Genomic DNA, 24,176 nt, shown 5'->3' on the forward strand with positions numbered 1-24,176 from the left:
CATAGGGTAGAGGACTCTTGGGAGACAAGGTTTTCCTTTTGTCATCATTAGGTGCCTGTCATCCTGTGTGGCTCCATCTTGGGTCCATTTCTCCGTCTCATCCTTGGGTGCTTGCTTCTGGAGTGTAGAGAGCATCTTCTCCCAGGATTGTTTCTTTTCTTCTGCTTCCGAGTCCATGAGGGAGTACAGGTGAGATGTTTCTTCATCCAGTGGTAGTAAAGCTGCTTCTTTTGCTGTGACATCAGCCAGTCTGTTGCCCACTGCTTCCTTTGAAGTGCCTCCAGTGTGCGCCTTTACCTTTACCACCGCAACTCTTTGTGGCATCAGTAGGGATTCCATCAGTTCCTGTATGGCTTTGTGGTGTCTGACAGGCGTTCCATTTGCCGTGATGAAGTCCCTGGCCTTCCAGATTGGTCCATAGTCGTGACATACGCCATAGGCGTAACGTGAGTCAGAGTAGATTGTAGCTTTGCGTTGGGCAGACATCTTGCAGGCTTCTATCAAGGCCCTCAGTTCTGCCTCCTGCGCAGAGACGGATGGAGGCAATGGCTGTGCTAGTAGTACTGTATCTACAGTGACCACAGCTATACCAGTGTGAAAGCGGCCTTCCTGGTCTGCATACCGTGATCCATCCACGAAGAGCGTCAAGTCAGGATCTTCCAAGGGGACATCAGTGACTGAGTCAAATCCGGAGGTTTCCTGTCTCATAAGGGCGAGACAATCATGCTGAGCCATTTCAGAGTCGACTACCTCTTCCATCGTTGTGTCAGAGATGTGGGCTTCATTCTCCTCCCCCCTTGGTAGAGGTAGGAGAGTAGCAGGGTTAAGGACAGCACATCTGGAGATGGAGACATTGTCAGGAAGAAGAAGAGAGCATTGTAGGCGTAAATGGCGGGCAGCAGACAGATGTTTTGGCTGTGTCTGGGCCAGGATGGCTGTAATGTCATGAGGTGCCATTATCTTCAAGTCATGGCCTAGAATGATGTCAGAAGTCTTGTCCAGCAGCAGATGTGTTGCAAACACGGCTCTCATGCAGGTTGGGGCTCCACGGGCCACTGGGTCGAGTCTGGCAGAGTAGTACCCAAGAGGCCGTTGTCTGCCTTCGTGGAGCTGAGTGAGAACTCCAGTTGCATGGCCTTGCTTCTCCATGACGAATAGGCAGAATAGTTTGTTGTAGTCAGGGAGTCCCAGGGCAGGAGAGGATGTGATAGCAACTTTTAGCATGTAGAACCCATCGATGGCTTCCTTGGTCAGAGAGAAAGGAGTGTCCTTGAGGCAGTCATACAGGGGTTGCATGTGGAGAGAAGCATCCAGGATCCAGGGGCGGCAATAGGATACGAGTCCAAGGAAGGACTGCAGCTGTGGGGGCTTGGTTGGTAGAGGTATGCTCTGGACAGCTGTTTTCCTGTCTTCAGTCAGGTGCTTGGTCTGGTGGGAGATGCAATGTCCCAAAAACACAACTTTTTCCTTGCAGAACTGTAGCTTGTCTTTAGATGCCTTGCATCCATTGTTGGCCAGGAACTGTAGCAAGGAGATGGACTCTGTCTGTGCGTCTGATAAGGTGTCAGCACAGAGGAGGAGGTCATCCACATACTGCAGTAGGGTTGTAGTGGGGTGTGTCATCTTCCAGGGTTCCAGGACCGTTGTCATGGCTTGGGTGAACATAGAAGGGCTATTTTGTGCCCCTTGTGGCATCACAGTCCAAGTATATTGCCGATCCTCGTGTGTAAAAGCAAGCAGGAACTGACTGTCAGGATGTAGAGGTACGCTGAAGAAGGCGTTGGCCAAGTCAACCACCGTGAACCACGAAGAGGTAGGTGGGATTGATGACAGCAGTGTATGTGGGTTGGGCACGATGGGTGTGTCCAACACTGTGGCCTCATTGACAGCACGCAGGTCATGTACCATGCGGAATTTTGTGGGCTGTCCTTTAGGTGTTTTCTTCTTTACTGGAAACAGAGGGGTGTTGCACGGTGACTTGGTAGGGATAATTGCTCCATTTTCCAGGTAGATTTTAAGTTGTTGCGTAATGGCAGCAGATTGTGACATGGAGAGTGGGTATTGTGGTTTCCGTGGCAACAGGGCTCCTGGTTTCAGTTCCACTCTTACAGGCTGGACTTTGAGCCTGCCAATGTCTTCCGGGCCGCGTGTCCACAGTGAGTCAGGGATCAGTGCCAGCAGTTCAATGTCCATGGAATTCACAGGTGTGTCCTGTAAGGAGAAGAGACCGTATACCTCTGCAGACTGCTCCGGAGAGAGTGGAGTTGTAAGAGTGACAGTTCCATCCTCGTGAAACAGGATACTGGCTTGGAGTTTTGATAGCAGATCTGATCCTAGTAGATTGACGGGGCAAGTGGATGAGACTACTAGTTGAGACAGCATGCTTTGTGTTGGTTGTAGGCCAATGTGAAGAGGTCTGGTCATCGGAGTGTACCGCGTGTTACCATCCACCCCTACACAAGGCACTACTTCATCCGTGAGACAGTCCGGATCGGGTAAGTCAATGTTCCTGATTACACTTCTGGCTGCACCGGTATCCACCAGGAAATTAAGGGGTTTACCCTCAACCTCTAGCTGGATGGTAGGCGTTGGTCCACTCGGCTGTTTTGTGGAGTGTAAGAGTATGAGTGGTGTCTGCAGTGGATCCGGCTTGCCAATGTCCTATTGTGGATTGGGTCCAGGTGGCCCCTGGGTGGGCTGCTGTTGTTGCCATGGCCCTCTCTTCAGTGGAGCTGATCTGCAGTTCCTTTTAAGGTGTCCTACTTTGCCACAGTTGTAGCAGATAGCCCTAGGCCTGGGTGGTTTTGTAGTGTCCGAAGTGTCTTGAGAGAACAGAAGAGTGGTACGGGGTTTGGCTGGTTGGTTCAGCTCTACTCCTTTTGCTACTGTGTGGAGCACTTCTGAATCTAGCCTTCGGTACTCTGGCCTTGTGGCCTGCACTTGCTTGCGTATTGGCTCTCGGAGGCCCTGCACAAAGGCCTGCACCCAAATTTGGTGATGGGCTTTGTCATGTAGATCAAATCCTAGGTCAGTAAACATTTGATTTAGCCTGTGGTAAAATTTTTCCTCAGACTCTCCCTTTTCCTGCATAGTGTCCTGCAGGGAGGTGACTTGGTCTGCTAGGCGGTCCTTAGACCAAAGACGTAGCTGATCGAGGAAATCCTTCCCCGATTCTAATGACTGATAATATTCAGGTAGTCCACTTATGGGCCTCAAAGCTGGTTCCATAACGGGCCAGAAGGAGTCACCTGCTTTAATTTCTGTTAGACCAATCAAGTCTATCCATGATGCAGCATGTGTCTTGTGTATCTGACTCATCTTCCTATAGAAAGGCATAGGGTGCCCTTCCGGATCTGGTAGACTGTTTACTAGGGTAGCCGCTTCCTGAGGCTTCCAGCTCACGTAGCGGGTGCTACGTCTGGTACCAATTAAACTATCACGGATGGGAGCTGTACGTCTAATTCGGAGATGGTCTGAAGCCCTTATAGACTCTGTCCTGTCTGGGCTCTCATCTATATAGTAGGGTATAGATATCTTTGGCGTGTAAAGAGTTGCTGCGGGTGAACCGTCTCTTGGGTTTGCTTCACAGTTTGTGTCTGTTTCTTGGTGTGATGATGTGGTTGATGGGCGGACGGTTTCTACTTTCCCCTCTGTAACCCCTTCTTCTGTATCCTCATCTTCATCCTCTTCCCCATTTGTGAATATGCCAGATACTACCGGAGCTAACATGGTTGCTCTGTGACGTGTGCCCTTCCTTAAAGTGGTGGTCGGTGTAGGTGCAGGTGTGGCCTGACGTAAGATGGCCGCCGGGACATGGGGCGTGTCATCTGCATTAAGGACTGGGTACAGGGAAGTGGATTTGCGTGGGCGTGGTGCCCCACACACAGCACACGTGTCCCTCCAATCTGGATTCTGATTTTGGCAGACTGCACATGTCCATCCCTCTGGAGAGTATGGGGGTGGTCTGTGCGGTGCGGGTGCAGCTGCCAGAGCCAGAGCCATTTTGTCGGGAGGCGGTCGGTACACATATTCACCAGTGGCAGAATTACATTCCTCAACCCACATTTGTCTTTTAATCTCTTTTGCCGTTCTATACCATGCTTCTGCATCCCTTAAAACATTGTTATCTCTTAAGAGTCCTTTCTTGCTAGACAACATACTTTTCCATTCTGTCTCATCAAGCCTTCCCCCTCGGGTTGTAGATCCCATAAGTTTCAGGAGGAGCTTTGCATTTTTAACATACTGTTTGCCTTCTCTTTCTGCCACTATCTCCTGTGCGGAGAACTGACTGGTTTTAGACTCGCTAGTACCCATGTTATAATTTAATTCCCAACCACTGTACTTACTGTTTTGCCAAAATTTCATATACCTCTGGACTGCCGTAATTGTGGGCACACCTGAAGGGTGTTGTGTGTGTAGGGTGGTACAACCTATTAGACTCAATGTGGTGTAGTAGTGTACCCTCTGGGCTAGGAACAGATATCTTAGCGTGAATGTTCAGTCTAAACACTTTAAATTCAGGAAATTCAGCAGAAAAGGCAGTATAACCAGTGTTGAATCTGCGGACGGGTGTGTCTAGTACTTTGATTATGCGCCAACCCTCTTGTGAGATGCTGAGTACTAGAGTTTGCACACAGTGAGGGCAAGACATGAGACTACTGTGAGTAGTAAGACAATGGTTAAATGCTTGACCCTTCCCTTCACTGGTCTTTCCACCAAGGTAACTAGGGCTGACGTTTGGTACGTAAACTGCAATGAGCAGTACTATGGTTAATGATCAACTTCGGGTAATTACAGTTGATCTTGCTGCGGAGGGGTATAGCAATGCCACAATCCTTTGTATCAAATTATCACATATATGTGTATGCCGTGTCAGTCACGTCACCAGACCCCTGTTATGCACTACGGGGCGAATGGCCGGACGTGAGCACCTGTATGAGTGTAGCTCTTCGACCGTCTAAGATCGGAACCAGGGCAATTGCATGATGGTATTATAACAGTCCCCCCTCCGCACTCTTACTAATATAACAGCCCTTGTATAATGCGGGATGGCTTATGACTAGACACTAGACACACCCTCAGTCGGACTGGACAATACACACAGATACAGACAATTAAGGAAGTATATATCAGACCAGGTTCGTAGACTCAGGACTTTCAAATGTGGTCTATTGTCCAGAGACGACAGCCAACTATCTCAGCCCAGGGCAGGACGTATACAGGGGTCAGGTAAGATGATATATTTTCTTACCTTGTTCAGAGCTGCAGACTCTTCCCACCGATGACGTCCGTCCTGGGGGAGATGAGGTGCGGCTGTGGTCGTCTGGGTATCGTCTCGAGCCCCACGTTGGGCGCCAGCTGTTAATTCTGTCACACTAGGGTGCGACCCGTCTTAATTGTCTGTGGTCAAATTGGTTCTCTGGAAGAGAAGGTACGTGCACGGAGGAAAGAACACTAAGACACTGGATCATGTCTCAAATGCTTCTCGCCTGGTTTAATAAGCGTCAGAAGGTCTTCTTTTATAGAAGTAAGCAAGCAGATTCAGCACATTACATCATTGGGTTTTTCCAACTTAACAGTTATCACAAATCTCTTTGATATTACATATTATAGGTTATTATCTTTATTACTGTAATGTTATTAATCTAATGATTATTACTTTAAGACTAATTCTGTACCACTATCGCCCTAATGGCTGTCTTGGGTCAGGCTGACATCTGTCTATGCACGCATTCTACTTATCGTTGGATTATTGGGGATCGATACACCTTCGTGCAGACACATTTACTCTAGATAAGGGTAGGGGATTTACACAGCCTTCCTAAAGTCCATCTGGACATTAGGTGTGCCTTGGTACATCCTGGTACAGAGTAATCAACAGAATTAGTCTTAGAACATTGAATCAGAAAACCTTAAAGCTACAAGAATCTAATATGAATATATTGTCAGCAAAGCGTCCATTTTGATTTTCAGTATATCTTCATATGCCATATATACTGGCCCCCGTGTGCCCCCATATATTACTACTGGCCCCCGTGTGCCCCCATATATTACTACTGGCCCCCGTGTGCCCCCATATATTACTACTGGCCCCCGTGTGCCCCCATATATTACTACAGTCCCCTGTGTGCCCCCATATATTACTACTGGCCCCTGTGTGCCCCCATATATCACTACTGGCCCCTGTGTGCCCCCATATATTACTACTGGCCCCTGTGTGCCCCCACATATTACACATGATTTTTTGTGATGCTACATCGGCTCATGTTCTCATTCAGGTCTCTACAATATCGGATCCTCTCAGTGAAGATCTTCTACAAAAGAAAATTTTCCTGAATTCCCCATCAAAAGTGGCTATGGACAGAGACAAGATGGCGGAGAGGATATTACACCTCACCCTAGAGATCCTCTTCCGGCTTACTGGAGAGGTGAGAGATTCTGATGACGTCACATTACATCATTCTTATCTATGGGAATAACAGATGGACAGAACTGTAGAGGTGAGGACTCTGGAAATGTCTGTAGTGAGATTTATTAATGTGTCTCTCCATTACCAGGATTACACAGTGGTGAAGAAGACCTCTAGTGATCGCTGTCAGGACCCTGTGTCTGAGGGATGGGGAAGACCCCGGAGCCCAATCACGGGGCCTCCACCTCACCCCCTGATCCATGAGGACATCAATGACCAGAAGATCCTAGAACTCCTCTACAAGATGATTGAGCTACTGACTGGAGAGGTGACACTGCTGGGAATGCTGGGACATTATACAGTAACACTATGAAGGGATCGGGGGATGACGGTATCATTGTATGTGTCAGGTTCCTATAAGGTGTCAGGATGTCGCTGTCTATTTCTCCATGGAGGAGTGGGAGTATTTAGAAGGACACAGAGATCTGTACAAGAACGTCATAATGGAGGTTCCCCAGCCCCTCACATCTCCAGGTAATAGACAGGACTAAATACACACGGCCTATAATTATCTGTATGTAAAGAATGAATTCACTCCCTGTATGTGTTTCCTCCAGATCTATCCAGTAAGAGGACAACACCAGAGAGATGTCCCCGTCCTCTTCTTCCACAGGACTGTAACCAAGAAGATCCCAATGCTCCTCAGGATCATCAGGTAGATGGAGAGAAGGTGTCAGGAGATCTCCCCTATGATGTGTAGACGCTGGTGAAGGTCTTGTGCTCAGTCTTGTTTTATCCACCAGTATTTTATGTTTTATACTTGTGTAATGAGAACGGTGGAGATGGCAGGATTAGAGCTGATCATAGATGGGACTTCTCCATCTGTCGGTGACATTTACATTATTTGTTTCAGGGTGAAGATCTGACCCATATTAATACTACAGAGACATATGTGAGGGGGGATGAGTGGTGTAAAGAGGAGATTCCCACATATGACTACCCAGGTGAGTAGTAACCACTAAATGCAGAGAGGTCACAGATTCTTCTCATCACCGGCTGTGGCTGCTTTATCGGTGGTGTAGTCCGGCTGTATTACCATGATCACCATTTTACCTCTAGACCACAACATTCTCCTCCACCCAAAACTGTTCTAATGACTTTGGGCATTGAAAGCCCTTTCCTATAGAACTTACAACCTGGTAGATCCACCTATTCCCTGGGTTTAGGAGACGCCATTACCTGCCCAGATCTGTATACTATAAAGCCAAATGACAGCCTACGTAGAATGTGCTGACGAGATAGAAAATCACGTGAAGAAAAATATTATGATGGGCCTGTAAGAGAAAGCAGAGGGTAATGATGCTGTTGGCTTCCTAGAACCCTGAGATCTTATCGGATGAATCTCCCTTCTCTCCCTTCTGTGCTGCTGAATGTGATCATATGGTCCCTACAAGACCAGGTCCAGTCTTTCTGGCCAAACTTCACTTTTATGATCGACAACATTAAATGTGCAGTGAGGCCAAGTGTGAATTTCTGGACAATAACAGAGTTTCCCTTTATCCTGACTTTTCAATTTGTATTAAAACCGACTAACTTCACGGAGGATTGTGATAATCTACATAAACCCATCACACCGGTGCCATGATATATCTCTGAGCTGTGCGTGGCTGATGGCTGTAATATACATTTATTCCCGCCTGCAGGAGATGTGTTGGCTCCAGCCCTGGTTTCATGGATTCACTCCACCTCATAAATTACATTGTTTTATCCTAAGAAATTCAGATTACTGCACAATCTCTCCTGGAATGGGGAGCAATATTATTTTCTCTAATCTTCTGGTCAGGATTCATAGTAGCTCCAATGGTCCACCATAAATGAATGCAACTCTGGTTTACTGTTGTGTAATCTGTATTTGTAGTTTTCAGTTAATGAGATTCTCGTGCTCTGGGGTCGGGCTGTGGGCGGGGCTTTATGTGGTGCTCTGGGGCTGGGCTGTGGGCGGAGCTCAGTGTGGTGCTCTAGGGCAGGGCTGTGGGCAGGGCTTTATGTGGTGCTCTGGGGCGGGGCTTTGTGGTGCTCTGGGGCGGGGCTGTGGGCGAGAATTAATATGGTGCTCTGGGGTGGGGCTTTATGTGGTGCTCTGATTACATATTCATTTGTATTGGCTTATGACAGGTCGCTGATCCCTCACTGACCTGCCCCCCATGTTACATAATGCATATAACAGTGTTGATATTATTGTTGATAATGCCTATAATATTGTGGCTATTGGGAGGCTTAGAAAAAAAACTACATCCAGCAAAATGACACCAGCAGCGCCTGTCCAGTAGCTTCTATCTCTTTCTTATAGATGCTACTGCGCAGGCACCGCCATCGCCGGTGTCATTTTGCTAGATGTAATTTGTTTTTCTAAGCCTCACAATAGCCACAATATTATAGGCATTATCACCAATAATATCAACACTATTATATGCATTATGTAAAAATGGGGGTCAGGTCAGTGAGGGATCAGCGACCTGTTATAAGCCAATACAGATGAATATGTAATCAGAACACCATATAAAGCCCCGCCCCAGAGCAACACATAAAGCCCCACCCCAGAGCACCACAAAGCCCCGCCCATAGCCCCGCCTCAGAGCACCACATAAAGCCCCGCCTCAGAGCACCACATAAAGCCACAGCCCCGCCGCAGAGCACGACATAAAGCCCCGCCCACAGCCCCGCCTCAGAGCACAATAATCTCATGAACTGAAAACTACAAATACAGATTAAACAACAACCACAAGACGGATTTCATCACTAGGTATCGGGGTAATCAGTATAACGGCACCGACCTGACAGTGTCTGAAGTCACTGAGCACAATCCTGCTGACAGGTTCCCTATAAGACATCTCCGCTCCGCACTATTATACACAGTTCTCTATAAATGTGTAATATTTCTTCTGGAAACTCATCTGACAGAAAATATTGGAGCTTCCGATAGTTTAGGTTGTGAAGTCACCGAGCCCCGTGCTCTAATTCCCCCAGAGAGGTTTCACCACTAGCTCCTCATTTATTACTGATGGAGACTGTTCAGTTTGAGCATTTCAGTAGATGTTATTGTCTATAGTCAGTTTCTGATTACAGTGGTGTCCAGAATCCTCTGATTTATCCTCTTCCCGCAGCCAGTTTTGTGTTCTTAATCAGGCCCCATTTTTACAGTCTGACGTGGTCACTTTATGTGGTGATAACTTTGGAATTATTCACAAAGGATAATAGAAAACAAATGGATCTTACAAATTATTTCCCAGCTTCTCACAATACCCTACATACGATTGTACACTACTGTCTGGGCACATGGCAGTGTTCAGAAGGGAAGGAGCGCCATTTAGCTGTTTGAATGCAGATCTAGCTGGAATAGTTTGCAGACACAATGTATTGGGAGCACTGTTCGTGGTCAACTGGCAGCTCAAAAGATCTCCACCATGAACATGCTTGGCACTATCTTCTCTGCTTTCCATATCCCAAGGATTGCCTTGCTCATCGCCCTTTAACACCATTACATGGATCTGGACTTACACTGGGACCCCTAGGCTTGGACCATGGTGTTACCTGCTATTCTGTGGTATTAGAGGGCAAGAAAAATAGTCAGGTAGCTGGGTCAGAACCAGAAGGACATAATCAGAAGAAACAAGAGTAGTCAGTAAACGGGCCACGGTCACAACAGTAAACAAATACACAATCCACAAGCTGAGCACAGAGGACTGAACCAGAGGAGAACAACGCTGTTTCTGGCAGATTCCGGCCATGTGCTTTGAGCTTTAGTAGGGTGTGGTACTTTCCAATTGGCTGAAATAGGGAGCAGATTACTCCAGCTGGACAGCAGGAACAGATCCCAGATGAGATTGGACACATCATATGCAGAAGCCCTAATATGACTAAATGACAGAAAACCAGAATAGTCGAAATCCCCATAAAGTGATTCCATTTTATAAATTAATTCACTGAGGGTTATAATCTATACATATGTGGTCAAAATTATTTGTACCCCTAGTTTAATTACAGAAAAATCCACAATGTTGACAGAAATAACTTGAATCTGACAAAAGTTATAAGAAATAAAAGATCTTTGAAAATGAACAAATGAAAGTCAGACATTGCTTTTCAGCCATGCTTCCACAGAATAAAAAAAAAAAACTCATGAACTAGGCCTGGACAGAAATAATGGTACCCGTGAAAATAATGTGACAAAAGGGACATGTTAAATCGCGGCGTGTCCAGTAACTAGCATCACGTGTGTCTACAATCTTGGAATCAGTGAGTGGCCGGTATATAGGGCTACAGATCCTCACTGTGCTGTTTGGTGACATTGTGTTTATCACACTCAACATGGACCAGAGGAAGCGAAGGAAAGAGTTGTCTCAGGAGATTAGAAAGAAAATTATAGACAAACATGTTAAAGGTAAAAGTTATAAGACCATCTCCAAGCAGCTTAATGTTCCTGTGCCTACAGTTGCACATATTATTCAGAAATGTAAGATCCATGGGACTGTAGCCAACCTCCCTGGACGTGGCTGCAGGAGGAAAATTGATGGCAAATCAAAGAGACGGATAATACGAATAGTAACAAAAGAAGCCCAGAAAAACTTCTAAACAGATTAAAGGTGAACTTCAAGCTCAAGGAACATCAGTGTCGTATCGTACCATTTGTCGTTGTATGAGCCAAAGTGGACTTCATGGGAGACGACCAAGGAGGACACCATTGTTGAAAAAAAAATCATAAAAAAGCCAGACTGGAACTTGCCAAAGTTCATGTTGACAAGCCCCAAAGCTTCTGGGAGAATGTCCTATGGACAGATGAGACAAAAATGGAACTTCTTGGCAAGGCCCATCAGCTCTATGTTTACCGACAGAAAAATTAAGCACATCAAGAAAAGAACACTGTCCCTACTGTGAAACATGGAGGAGGCTCTGTTATGTTCTGGGGCTGCTTTGCTGCATCTGGCACAGGATGTGTAGAATCTGTGCAGGGTACAATGAAATCTCAAGACTATCAAGGGATTCTAGAGAGAAATGTGCTGCCCAGTGTCAGAAAGCTTGGTCTCAGTCGCAGTTCATGGGTCTTGCAACTGGATAATGACCCAAAACACACAGCTAAAATCACCCACGAATGTCTAAGTAGGGAAACATTGAACTATTCTGAAGTGGCCTTCTATGAGCCCTGACCTAAATCCTATTGAGCATCTTTGGAAAGAACCGAAACATGTCATCTGGAAAAGGCAACCTTCACACACGAGACAACTGGAGCAGTTTGCTCTTGAGGAGTGGGCCAAAATACCTATCGAAAGGTGCAGAAGTCTCATTGACAGTTACAGGAATCGTTTGATTGCAGTGATTGCCTCAAAAGGTTGTGCAGCAAAATATTAACCCTTTGGCGCCAGAGCCTGTTTTTGCCTTAGTGACCGGGCCAATTTTTTCAATTCTGACCAGTGTCACTTTATGAGGTCATAACTCTAAAACACTTCAACGAATCCTGGTGATTCTGAGATATTTTTCTTGAGACATATTGTTCTTTATGATAGTGTTAAAATTTCTTTGATATGACTTGCGTTTATTTGTTAAAAAAAATGGAAATTTGACAAAAATTTTGAAAATTTCGCAATTTTCAAATTTATATTTTTATGCTCGTAAATCAGAGTCATATCACTCAAAGTAGTTAATAAATAACATTTCCCACATGTCTACTTTACATCAGCACAATTATGATAACAAAATTTTTTGGGGTTAGGAAAATATAAGGGTTAAAAGTTGACCAGCGATTTCTCATTTTTACAACAAAATTTACAAAACCATTTTTTTAGGGACCACATCACATTTGTAGTGAATTTTGGGGGGTCAATATGATAGATAATACCCAAATGTGACACCTTTCTAAAAACTGCACCCATCAAGTTGCTCAAAACCACATTCAAGAAGTTTATTAACCCTTCAGGTGCTTCACAGGAATGAATGGAATGTGAAAGGAAAAAATAAACATTTACTTTTCTTTCACAAAAATTGTTTTTACTTTCATTAGGGTAACAGGAGAAAATGGACTATACATCTTGGTTTGCAGTTACTCCTGAGCATGCCCAAATGCCTTATTTGGGGAAATCTACTATTTGGGTGCACGGCAGGATTCGGAAGGGAAGAAGCACCATTTTGACTTTTTGAATGTAAAATATGTTGGAACAATTAGCGTTTGCCATGTTGCGTTTGGAGAGCCTCTGCTGTGCCTAAACAGTGGAAACACCCCACAAGTTACCCCATTTTGGAAACTAGACCCCTTAGGGAACTTATCTGGATGTGTCAAATTGATCACCTTGAACCCACAGGTGCTTGACAGAAGTTAATAATGTAGAGCTGTGGAAATAAAAAAAAACAAACAAATCTTTTTAGCTCCATATTTTGCATTTACATAAGGGTAACAGGAGAAACTGCTCCATACAATTTGTTGTACAATTTCTCCTGAGCACGCCGATACCCCATATGTGGGGCAATACTACTGTTTGGGCACATGGCAGAGCTCGGAAGGGAAGGAGCGCCATATTGGAGAGCAGATTTTGCTGGAATTGTTTGTGGGTGACATGTCACATTGTCAGAGCCCCTGACGTGTCTAAACAGTGGAAACCCCCAACAAGTGACCCCAATTTGGAAACTAGACCCCCCAAGGAACTGATGTAGATGTGTGGTGGGAACTTTGAACCCCCAAGTGCTTCACAGAAGTTAATTATGTAGAGCCGTGAAATAAAAAAAATCATATTTTTTTTCCACAGAAAAATAATCTTTTCACCCTCAATTTTTTTTCCAAAGGGTAACAAGAGAAATTGGACCCCAAAAGTTGTGCAATTTGTCCTGAGTATGCTGCCATCCCATATGTGGGGGTAAACCACTGTTTGGGCGCATGGCAGAGCTCGGAAGGGAAGGAGCGCCATATTGGAGAGCAGATTTTGCTGGAATTGTTTGTGGGTGACATGTCACATTGTCAGAGCCCCTGACGTGTCTAAACAGTGGAAACTAGGGTTGAGCGAAACGGGTCGACAATTTTCAGAAGTCGCCGACTTTTGGCAAAGTCGGGTTTCATGAAACCCGACCCGACCCCTGTGTGGGGTCGGCCATGAAGTCAGCGATCTTCTGAATCTGGAATCGGAATTCCGATACCGATTCCCGATATGTTTAAGATATCGGGAACTGGTATCGGAATTCAGATTTAAGTGTAAAATAAAGAATTAAAATAAAAAATATCGCCATACTTACCCTCTGACGGGCCCTGGTACTAACCGGGAACCTTCCTTCCTTAGAATCAGCCTTCCAGGGCCTTGCGGTGACGTCGCGGCTTGTGATTGGTCGCGCGGCCCCCATGTGACCGCTCGCGCGACCAATCACAAGCCGCGACGTCACCGTGACGTCACCGAAGGCCCTGGAAGGGCTGATTCTTAGGAAGGAAGGCTGTCGGAAAGAAGCAGGGCGTGTCCGAGGGTGAGTATATACCTAATAGGAATATACTCACCCTCGGCTTCGTTCCGGCAGCCTTCCTTCCTAAGAATCAGCCCTTCCAGCGCCTTCGGTGACGTCACGGAGACGTCGCGGCTTGTGATTGGTCGCGCGAGCGGTCACATGGGGGCCGCGCGACCAATCACAAGCCGCGACGTCACCGTGACGTCACCGAAGGCCCTGGAAGGGCTGATTCTTAGGAAGGAAGGCTGTCGGAAAGAAGCAGGGCGTGTCCGAGGGTGAGTATATACCTAATAGGAATATACTCACCCTCGGCTTCGTTCCGGCAGCCTTCCTTCCTAAGAATCAGCCCTTCCAGGGCCTTCGGTGACGTCACGGAGACGTCGCGGCTTGTGATTGGTCGCGCGACCAATCACAAGCCGCGACGTCACCGCGACGTCACCGCAGGTCTTGGAAGGCTGATTCTAAGGAAGGAAGGTTCCCGGTTAGTACCAGGGCCCGTCAGAGTGTAAGTATAGCGATATTTTTTATTTTAATTCTTTATTTTACACTTAAATATGGATCCTGTTGTGAATTTGCTTTTTGCTCCCTCTAGTGGTTACTAGTTTTTTGACTCTGGTTTTTCTGTCATTCCTTTTATCCGCACCTGGGTCGTTAGTTAGGGGTGTTGCTATATAAGCTCCCTGGACCTTCAGTTCAATGCCTGGCAACGTAGTTATCAGAGCTAGTCTGCTGTGCTCTTGTCTACTGATCCTGGTTCCAGTTATATCAGCTAAGTCTGCCTTTTGTTTTTTGCTATTTGTTTTGGTTTTGTATTTTTGTCCAGCTTGTTCCAAATCTACATCCTGACCTTTGCTGGAAGCTCTAGGGGGCTGGTGTTCTCCCCCCGGACCGTTAGACGGTTCGGGGGTTCTTGAATTTCCAGTGTGGATTTTGATAGGGTTTTTGTTGACCATATAAGTTACCTTTCTTTATTCTGCTATCAGTAAGCGGGCCTCTCTGTGCTAAACCTGGTTCATTTCTGTGTTTGTCATTTCCTCTTACCTCACCGTCATTATTTGTGGGGGGCTTCTATCCAGCTTTGGGGTCCCCTTCTCTGGAGGCAAGAAAGGTCTTTGTTTTCCTCTACTAGGGGTAGCTAGATTCTCCGGCTGGCGCGTGTCATCTAGAATCAACGTAGGAATGATCCCCGGCTACTTCTAGTGTTGGCGTTAGGAGTAGATATATGGTCAACCCAGTTACCACTGCCCTATGAGCTGGATTTTTGTATTCTGCAGACTTCCACGTTCCTCTGAGACCCTCGCCATTGGGGTCATAACAGTTTGCCAGGCCAGTATTAAATGTTTAATGCATTGCAGAAGAGGGATTATAAGAAAGAAGATTCTGAGTTTTTTTTTTTTTCTTCTTCCCCTTTACCTCAGAGTGGCTATGCTTGCTGCAGACATGAATGTCCAGACCTTGATTACAAGTGTGGACCAGCTGGCTACTCGTGTGCAGGGCATACAAGACTATGTTATCAGAAATCCTATGTCAGAACCTAAAATACCGATTCCTGAACTGTTTTCCGGAGACAGGTTTAAGTTTAGGAATTTCGTGAATAATTGTAAATTGTTTTTGTCCCTGAGACCCTGTTCATCTGGAGATTCTGCTCAGCAAGTAAAAATTGTTATTTCGTTCTTACGGGGCGACCCTCAGGATTGGGCTTTTTCGCTGGCACCAGGAGATCCGGCATTGGCTGATCTTGATGCGTTTTTTCTGGCGCTCGGTTTACTTTATGAGGAACCCAATCTTGAGATTCAGGCAGAAAAGGCCTTGCTGGCTATGTCTCAGGGGCAGGACGAGGCTGAAGTGTATTGCCAAAAATTTCGGAAATGGTCCGTGCTGACACATTGGAACGAGTGTGCACTGGCCGCTAATTTTAGAAATGGCCTTTCTGAAGCCATTAAGAATGTTATGGTGGGTTTTCCCATTCCCACAGGTCTGAATGATACTATGGCACTGGCTATTCAAATTGACCGGCGGTTGCGGGAGCGCAAAACCGCAAATTCCCTCATGGTGTTGTCTGAACAGACACCTAATTCGGTGCAATGTGATAGAAAAACCGCAAATTCCCTCATGGTGTTGTCTGAACAGACACCTGATTTAATGCAATGTGATAGAATCCTGACTAGAAATGAGCGGAAAATTCATAGACGCCGGAATGGCTTGTGCTACTACTGTGGTGATTCTACACATGTTATCTCAGCATGCTCTAAACGTATATCTAAGGTTGTTAGTCCTGTCACCGTTGGTAATTTGCAACCTAAATTTATTCTGTCTGTAACTTTGATTTGCTCACTGTCATCTTATCCTGTCATGGCGTTTGTAGATTCAGGTGCTGCCCTGAGTCTCATGGATCTCTCATTTGCTAAGCGCTGTGGTTTTACTCTTGAACCATTAGAAAATCCTATTCCTCTTAGGGGTATTGATGCTACACCATTGGCAGCAAATAAACCGCAGTATTGGACACAGGTTACCATGTGCATGACTCCTGAACACCGCGAGGTGATACGTTTCCTGGTTTTACATAAAATGCATGATTTGGTTGTTTTAGGGCTGCCATGGTTACAGACCCATAATCCAGTCCTGGACTGGAAGGCTATGTCAGTCTCAAGTTGGGGCTGTCGTGGTATTCATGGGGATTCCCTGCCTGTGTCTATTGCTTCTTCTACGCCTTCGGAAGTTCCGGAGTATTTGTCTGATTATCAGGATGTCTTCAGTGAGTCTGAGTCCAGTGCACTGCCTCCTCATAGGGACTGTGACTGTGCTATAGATTTGATCCCAGGCAGTAAATTTCCTAAGGGAAGACTGTTTAATCTGTCGGTACCTGAACATACCGCTATGCGTTCATATATCAAGGAGTCTCTGGAGAAAGGACATATTCGTCCGTCTTCTTCCCCTCTTGGTGCGGGATTCTTTTTTGTGGCAAAAAAAGGACGGATCTTTGAGACCTTGTATTGATTATCGGCTTTTAAATAAGATCACTGTCAAATTTCAGTATCCTTTACCGCTATTGTCTGACTTGTTTGCCCGGATTAAGGGTGCCAAGTGGTTCACCAAGATAGACCTTCGTGGTGCGTACAACCTTGTGCGCATTAAGCAAGGTGATGAATGGAAAACCGCATTCAATACGCCCGAAGGTCATTTTGAGTACTTGGTGATGCCTTTTGGGCTCTCCAATGCGCCTTCAGTTTTTCAGTCCTTTATGCATGACATTTTCCGGAAGTATCTGGATAAATTTTTGATTGTTTATCTGGATGATATTTTGGTTTTTTCTGATAATTGGGATTCGCATGTGGAGCAGGTCAGGTTGGTCTTTAAAATTTTGCGTGAAAATTCTTTGTTTGTCAAGGGCTCAAAGTGTCTCTTTGGTGTACAGAAGGTTCCCTTTTTGGGGTTCATTTTTTCCCCTTCTGCTGTGGAGATGGACCCAGTCAAGGTCCGAGCTATTCTTGATTGGACTCAGCCCTCGTCAGTTAAGAGTCTTCAGAAGTTCTTGGGCTTCGCTAACTTCTACCGTCGTTTTATCGCTAATTTTTCTAGCATTGTGAAACCTTTGACGGATATGACCAAGAAGGGCTCCGATGTAGCTAACTGGGCTCCTGCTGCCGTGGAGGCTTTCCAGGAGTTGAAACGCCGGTTTACTTCGGCGCCTGTTTTGTGCCAGCCTGACGTCTCACTTCCCTTTCAGGTTGAGGTGGATGCTTCGGAGATTGGGGCAGGGGCCGTTTTGTCGCAGAGAGGCCCTGGTTGCTCTGTTATGAAACCTTGTGCCTTTTTCTCTAGGAAGTTTTCGCCTGCCGAGCGAAATTATGATGTGGGCAATCGGGAGTTGTTGGCCATGAAATGGGCATTTGAGGAGTGGCGTCATTGGCTTGAGGGTGCTAAGCATCGTGTGGTGGTCTTGACTGATCACAAAAATCTGATGTATCTCGAGTCTGCTAAACGCCTTAATCCGAGACAGGCCCGCTGGTCATTGTTTTTCTCCCGCTTTGATTTTGTTGTCTCGTATTTACCAGGTTCAAAGAATGTGAAGGCCGATGCTCTTTCTAGGAGCTTTGTGCCTGATGCTCCTGGAGTCGCTGATCCTGTTGGTATTCTTAAAGATGGAGTTATCTTGTCAGCTATTTCTCCGGATCTGCGACGTGTGTTGCAGAGATTTCAGGCTGATAGGCCTGAGTCTTGTCCACCTGACAGACTGTTTGTCCCGGATAAGTGGACCAGCAGAGTCATTTCCGAGGTTCATTCCTCGGTGTTGGCAGGTCACCCGGGAATTTTTGGCACCAGAGATCTGGTGGCCAGGTCCTTTTGGTGGCCTTCCTTGTCAAGGGATGTGCGGTCATTTGTGCAGTCCTGTGGGACTTGTGCTCGAGCTAAGCCTTGCTGTTCTCGTGCCAGCGGTTTGCTCTTGCCCTTGCCTGTCCCGAAGAGACCTTGGACACATATCTCCATGGATTTCATTTCTGATCTTCCGCTATCTCAGGGCATGTCCGTTATCTGGGTGATATGTGATCGCTTCTCCAAGATGGTCCATTTGGTTCCTTTGCCTAAGCTGCCTTCCTCTTCCGATCTGGTTCCTGTGTTTTTCCAGAACGTGGTTCGTTTGCACGGCATCCCTGAGAATATTGTGTCAGACAGAGGATCCCAGTTCGTTTCCAGGTTCTGGCGATCCTTTTGTAGTAGGATGGGCATTGATTTGTCGTTTTCGTCTGCTTTCCATCCTCAGACTAATGGACAGACGGAGCGAACCAATCAGACTTTGGAGGCTTATTTGAGGTGTTTTGTCTCTGCTGATCAGGACGATTGGGTGACATTCTTGCCGTTGGCTGAGTTTGCCCTTAATAATCGGGCTAGTTCCGCCACCTTGGTTTCGCCTTTTTTCTGCAACTCTGGTTTCCATCCTCGCTTTTCTTCGGGTCATGTGGAGCCTTCTGACTGTCCTGGGGTGGATTCTGTGGTGGATAGGTTGCAGCAGATCTGGAATCATGTGGTGGACAACTTGAAGTTGTCACAGGAGAAGGCTCAGCGCTTTGCCAACCGCCGCCGCGGTGTGGGTCCCCGACTACGCGTTGGGGATTTGGTATGGCTTTCTTCCCGCTTTGTTCCTATGAAGGTCTCCTCTCCCAAATTTAAACCTCGTTTTATTGGGCCTTACAAGATATTGGAAATCCTTAATCCTGTATCTTTTCGTCTGGATCTTCCTGTGTCGTTTGCTATTCACAATGTATTTCATAGGTCCTTGTTGCGGCGGTACATTGTGCCTGTAGTTCCTTCTGCTGAGCCTCCTGCTCCGGTGTTGGTTGAGGGCGAGTTGGAGTACGTGGTGGAGAAGATCTTGGATTCTCGCCTCTCCAGGCGGAGGCTTCAGTACCTGGTCAAGTGGAAGGGCTATGGTCAGGAGGATAATTCCTGGGTGGTCGCCTCTGATGTTCATGCGGCCGATTTAGTTCGTGCCTTTCATGCCGCTCATCCTGATCGCCCTGGTGGTCGTGGTGAGGGTTCGGTGACCCCTCACTAAGGGGGGGGGTACTGTTGTGAATTTGCTTTTTGCTCCCTCTAGTGGTTACTAGTTTTTTGACTCTGGTTTTTCTGTCATTCCTTTTATCCGCACCTGGGTCGTTAGTTAGGGGTGTTGCTATATAAGCTCCCTGGACCTTCAGTTCAATGCCTGGCAACGTAGTTATCAGAGCTAGTCTGCAGTGCTCTTGTCTACTGATCCTGGTTCCAGTTATATCAGCTAAGTCTGCCTTTTGTTTTTTGCTATTTGTTTTGGTTTTGTATTTTTGTCCAGCTTGTTCCAAATCTACATCCTGACCTTTGCTGGAAGCTCTAGGGGGCTGGTGTTCTCCCCCCGGACCGTTAGACGGTTCGGGGGTTCTTGAATTTCCAGTGTGGATTTTGATAGGGTTTTTGTTGACCATATAAGTTACCTTTCTTTATTCTGCTATCAGTAAGCGGGCCTCTCTGTGCTAAACCTGGTTCATTTCTGTGTTTGTCATTTCCTCTTACCTCACCGTCATTATTTGTGGGGGGCTTCTATCCAGCTTTGGGGTCCCCTTCTCTGGAGGCAAGAAAGGTCTTTGTTTTCCTCTACTAGGGGTAGCTAGATTCTCCGGCTGGCGCGTGTCATCTAGAATCAACGTAGGAATGATCCCCGGCTACTTCTAGTGTTGGCGTTAGGAGTAGATATATGGTCAACCCAGTTACCACTGCCCTATGAGCTGGATTTTTGTACTCTGCAGACTTCCACGTTCCTCTGAGACCCTCGCCATTGGGGTCATAACAGGATCCCAGGGCCTGAAGGAGAGTTTCCGCTCCTTCAGACCCTGGGAACCATTGGAAACCCAATGCACTGCATTGGGTTTCGAGTTTCGGCCGACCCCGACCCCGACTTTTTTATAGGATCGGCCGATTTCACTCGACCCGACTTTTGAAAAAGTCGGGTTTCGTGAAACCCGACCCGATCCTATAAAAGTAAAGGTCGCTCAACCCTAGCGGAAACCCCCAACAAGTGACCCCAATTTGGGAACTAGACCCCCCAAGGAACTTATCTAGATGTGTGGTGGGAACTTTGAACCCCCAAGTGCTTCACAGAAGTTAATTAGGTAGAGCCGTGAAATAAAAAAAAATCATATTTTTTCCACAGAAAAATAATCTTTTCACCCTCAATTTTTTTTCCAAAGGGTAACAGGAGAAATTAGACCCCAAAATTGTTGTGCAATTTGTCCTGAGTATGCTGACACCCCATATGTGGGGGTAAACCACTGTTTGGGCGCATGGCAGAGCTCAGAAGGGAAGGAGCGCCATATTGGAGAGCAGATTTTGCTGGAATTGTTTGTGGGTGACATGTCACATTGTCAGAGCCCCTGAGGAGCCAGAACAGCATAAGTCCCCAAAAGTGACTGCATTTTACAAAATACTTCCCTGAATGAATTCTTCTAGTGGTGCAGTGAGCATACTGACACCACAGCTGCTCCATAGGAAATTATACCATTGGGCAGTGAAGAAAAAATAACATTTTTACCACTAAAATGTTGTTTTAACCCCAGATTTTACATTGGAAAATGGGTAGATAGGTAAATGGTCACTACACCCATAGATGAATTCGCAGAGAGGTGTCATTTCCAATTCCCAGAGGGGTGTCATTTCCAAAATGGAGTCACTTCAGGGGGGATTCTGTTGTTATGGCACTTTGGAGAGCCGCTAAGTGTCAGAACAACAGAATCCCCTCTGAAATGACCCCATTTTGGAAATGACACCCCTTTGGTAATTTATCTATGGACATAGTGACCATTTTCACTGCATAGATTTCCAGAAACACGTAGTAGAAGTTTTAGAGCAAAAATTGCAAAAATGTCATTGTAGTGCCCAATATATTGTGCCCAGCTTGTGTCTCTGGAGACATCCCCCACCTACCCCCGGAAATTGTTAAGTCAGCTCTACTCAGATGTGTCTGTTACTAAATAAACCAAATGCTTGAAAGTTCAAAACAGTCTAAAAACGTGGTTCTGTGTGGAAGATTGTAAATCAGTCATGGAGGCATAAGGCCGGCAATGATGGGCATTGTGGGCAATAATAGCGGGTATCATGCCTCATTCCTCTCTTGGAGCATACACAACATCTTCTCTGGGGGATCTTTCTTGTTTCAGTTGCTGGAATGAGTGCAATAAAATGTCCCTCAGTGAGTCTTCTGACATCTTCAGATTCTAAAGGATTGGCGGGGACAACATTTCCAACAAAAAGATTTTCATTTACTTTTTCCTGATAATCCAGGAAAGTATCTGCATTTCCGGCTTTTTTGTATAACACAAAAGAAATATATGTGGCCACCTGAAACAAATAAATGACTAACTTTTTATACCAGGTATATGATTTTTATCCTTATATTTAAGGGCAAGCAGCTCTCCATTGTGTAAAGCCCCTGACTGCCCCTTTCTGAACTTTTCATTGACCAATAATTGTGGAAACCCCTGACAGTTTTTGCAAATGGTCCCACAAGCCCCCATGTTATGTTCAACCAGACTTTTAAATGGGGGTATCCTGGTGTAGTAGTTGTCATCATACAGATTGTAGCCTTTTTGCAAAAATGAAGTTATCAGCTCCCAAACGGTTTTTCCAGAGGTCCACAAATAAGTAGGGCATCCTGGTGGGTTTAGATGGCTATCTTTCCCCTTATAAATGCGAAAAGCTGATGTGTATCCGGTTGAACTCTCGCACATTTTATATAGGTTTATTCCGAACCTTCCCCTCTTAGAGGGAATAAATTGCTTGAGGTTCAGTCTTCCTTTGAATTTTACAAGGGACTCATCAATGGAAATGTTTTCTGTTTTTCTGTTGGGGTGTAAAGCTTTAAGAACTTTCTGTCAAGTCTTCGATGATGGATCTGATTTTGAATAGTCTGTCATGTTCTGGGGCATTTCTGGGCTGGCATCTACTGTTGTCATTAAAATGCCAAAATCTCATAAGTATTTCATAACGGGTCCTAGGAAGAATGGCAGGAAACATTGGGGTGGCTTGAACAGGGCGTTTGGACCAATAGGACCGAATGCTCGTTTGTTTTTTTAACAAGCCCCATAGTGAATGTAAGTCTTAAAAAATAAAATTATAAAATTAGGAATGAATGGACTACCCAAATCCGAAACCTCCCATCTGGAAATTACTAGATCAAGATGCAAAGCCCCTTGGACATTGGTGTGCACCAATTCACGAGCACTAGGGACAGTGCTAGTACTGGGCATTGTTCCCTGAGTTGGAGACATTTCTCCAGAAGCCCTATTTGTCCTTCTTGTTGTACTGGTCCTTGTGTGTGAGGAGGGACCAGAATCACTGCTCATTTCTGAGCTATCACTGTCACTGCTACTAAAGCCCTTGAAACCCACATCGCCTCCTGACACTGCACTTTCTTCGCTGTCAGAACATAAAAGTACATAAGCCTCCTCTGCACTAGAATACTGACGGGCCATTTTACTCTTTTTTTTTTTTTTTTCCGGAAATAGAAAACTCTGACGTGACGTGGCCAGCACACTTCTCAATGCATCCCAGTGTGAACACCCCTCATGCGAGACCGAACGTGTTTGGGCTTGGCTGCACCCCGAAAAATATAGTGCAAAAATATACAAAAATAGTGAGGTATTGGTTGATATTTTGGCCAAAATATACACTGGGATGCATTGAAAAGTGTGCTGGCCAGCTCGCCTAATCGAAAAGTAGGGGCGTGACTAATAGGCTGTGAACCAGACACTATGCAGCACCATTGTGTGAACAACGCCCTATGTGGGCCTTCATTGTGCACTTGTATACTGGGCAGTCACCCCCTCCAGGAGTGGGTATGTGGTGAGTGGCTGTTGATCTGGTATTGTGCACCTGTGTTGCTAACATCTTGCTTTATGGGCTGGCTGCACCCTGCAGTGCATTTGTTCCAAGATCTGGGCAGGTAAGTGTTGCTGCTTTTTTTTATCTGCTGTTAACACTGCTTCTCCTCTAATGTCTCACTGACAGGAGATCTGAGGAGAAACAGTGTTTTTATGAGTCAGATCGCCCGGGAAAGTTTGTTGCTACAACAACTTTCCTAGTGATTTGTCTCATTGGCTGGTGTGACGCTGATGTCATCAGGACCTGAACCAATCAGGCCTCGATGAGGTCGGGGGTCACAGGAAGTGTCGTGCGCTGAAATCCCCTTGTTGTAAGGTACATGGAGGTCCCGATGATCACAAAACCGCCGACCACAGACAAACGGCGCTGCACAAAGCCCTGCTAGCGCTGACGTTTATCTACCATAGGCGGTCAGGATGCTGTTAAGTTAAGGTTCCCATCATTTCTGTCCAGGCCTATTTCATGAGTTTCTTTTTTTTTTTTTAATTCTGTGGAAGCATGGTTGAAAAGCAATGTCTGACTTTCATTTGTTCATTTTCAGAGATTTTTGATTTATTACTTTAGTCAGATTCAAGTTATTTCTGTGACCATTGTGGGTTATTCTGCCATTAAATGAGGCGCAACAACAGTTTTGACCACGTATGTAGGTGGAATTAATTTTTTGATTCCACAGCCACTTTCTGGAAATTAGCACGCAGTGGATGTTGGAGAGTGAAAATTACACATTTGCCATTTTATTACCAGCACATAGTGCCCAGATTGTGCTCCAGGAGACATATACTGCAAATTAAGTGGATTCTTCTCACTACAATATTGGTAAATACAGGGATCCTAAATGTTGTTTGAGCACACTGCAAGACTCAGAAGTAAGAGTGGATTTTGC

General features: G+C 45.8%; 1 protein-coding gene across 4 annotated transcripts in view; it reads left to right on the plus strand.

Moving 5' to 3' along the window:
• Window positions 1-24,176, plus strand: part of LOC143766963 (uncharacterized) — a 283,831-nt gene that overhangs the window by 254,492 nt on the left and 5,163 nt on the right. For 2 of the 4 annotated variants that reach the window (XM_077254986.1, XM_077254987.1), the window contains exons 2-6: window positions 6,279-6,428; window positions 6,558-6,737; window positions 6,820-6,943; window positions 7,027-7,124; window positions 7,323-7,413. In XM_077254986.1, coding sequence (XP_077111101.1) covers window positions 6,357-6,428; window positions 6,558-6,737; window positions 6,820-6,943; window positions 7,027-7,124; window positions 7,323-7,413 — 565 coding nt within the window. In that variant the 5' untranslated portion in view covers window positions 6,279-6,356. Of the gene's footprint in view, window positions 1-6,119; window positions 6,429-6,557; window positions 6,738-6,819; window positions 6,944-7,026; window positions 7,125-7,322; window positions 7,414-24,176 lie in introns of those variants that run through there. The other 2 variants (XM_077254985.1, XM_077254984.1) reach the window with 2 other exon arrangements.

This window comes from Ranitomeya variabilis, chromosome 4 (assembly GCF_051348905.1).
Source record: "Ranitomeya variabilis isolate aRanVar5 chromosome 4, aRanVar5.hap1, whole genome shotgun sequence".
In the NCBI taxonomy this organism is placed as follows: domain Eukaryota; kingdom Metazoa; phylum Chordata; class Amphibia; order Anura; family Dendrobatidae; genus Ranitomeya; species Ranitomeya variabilis.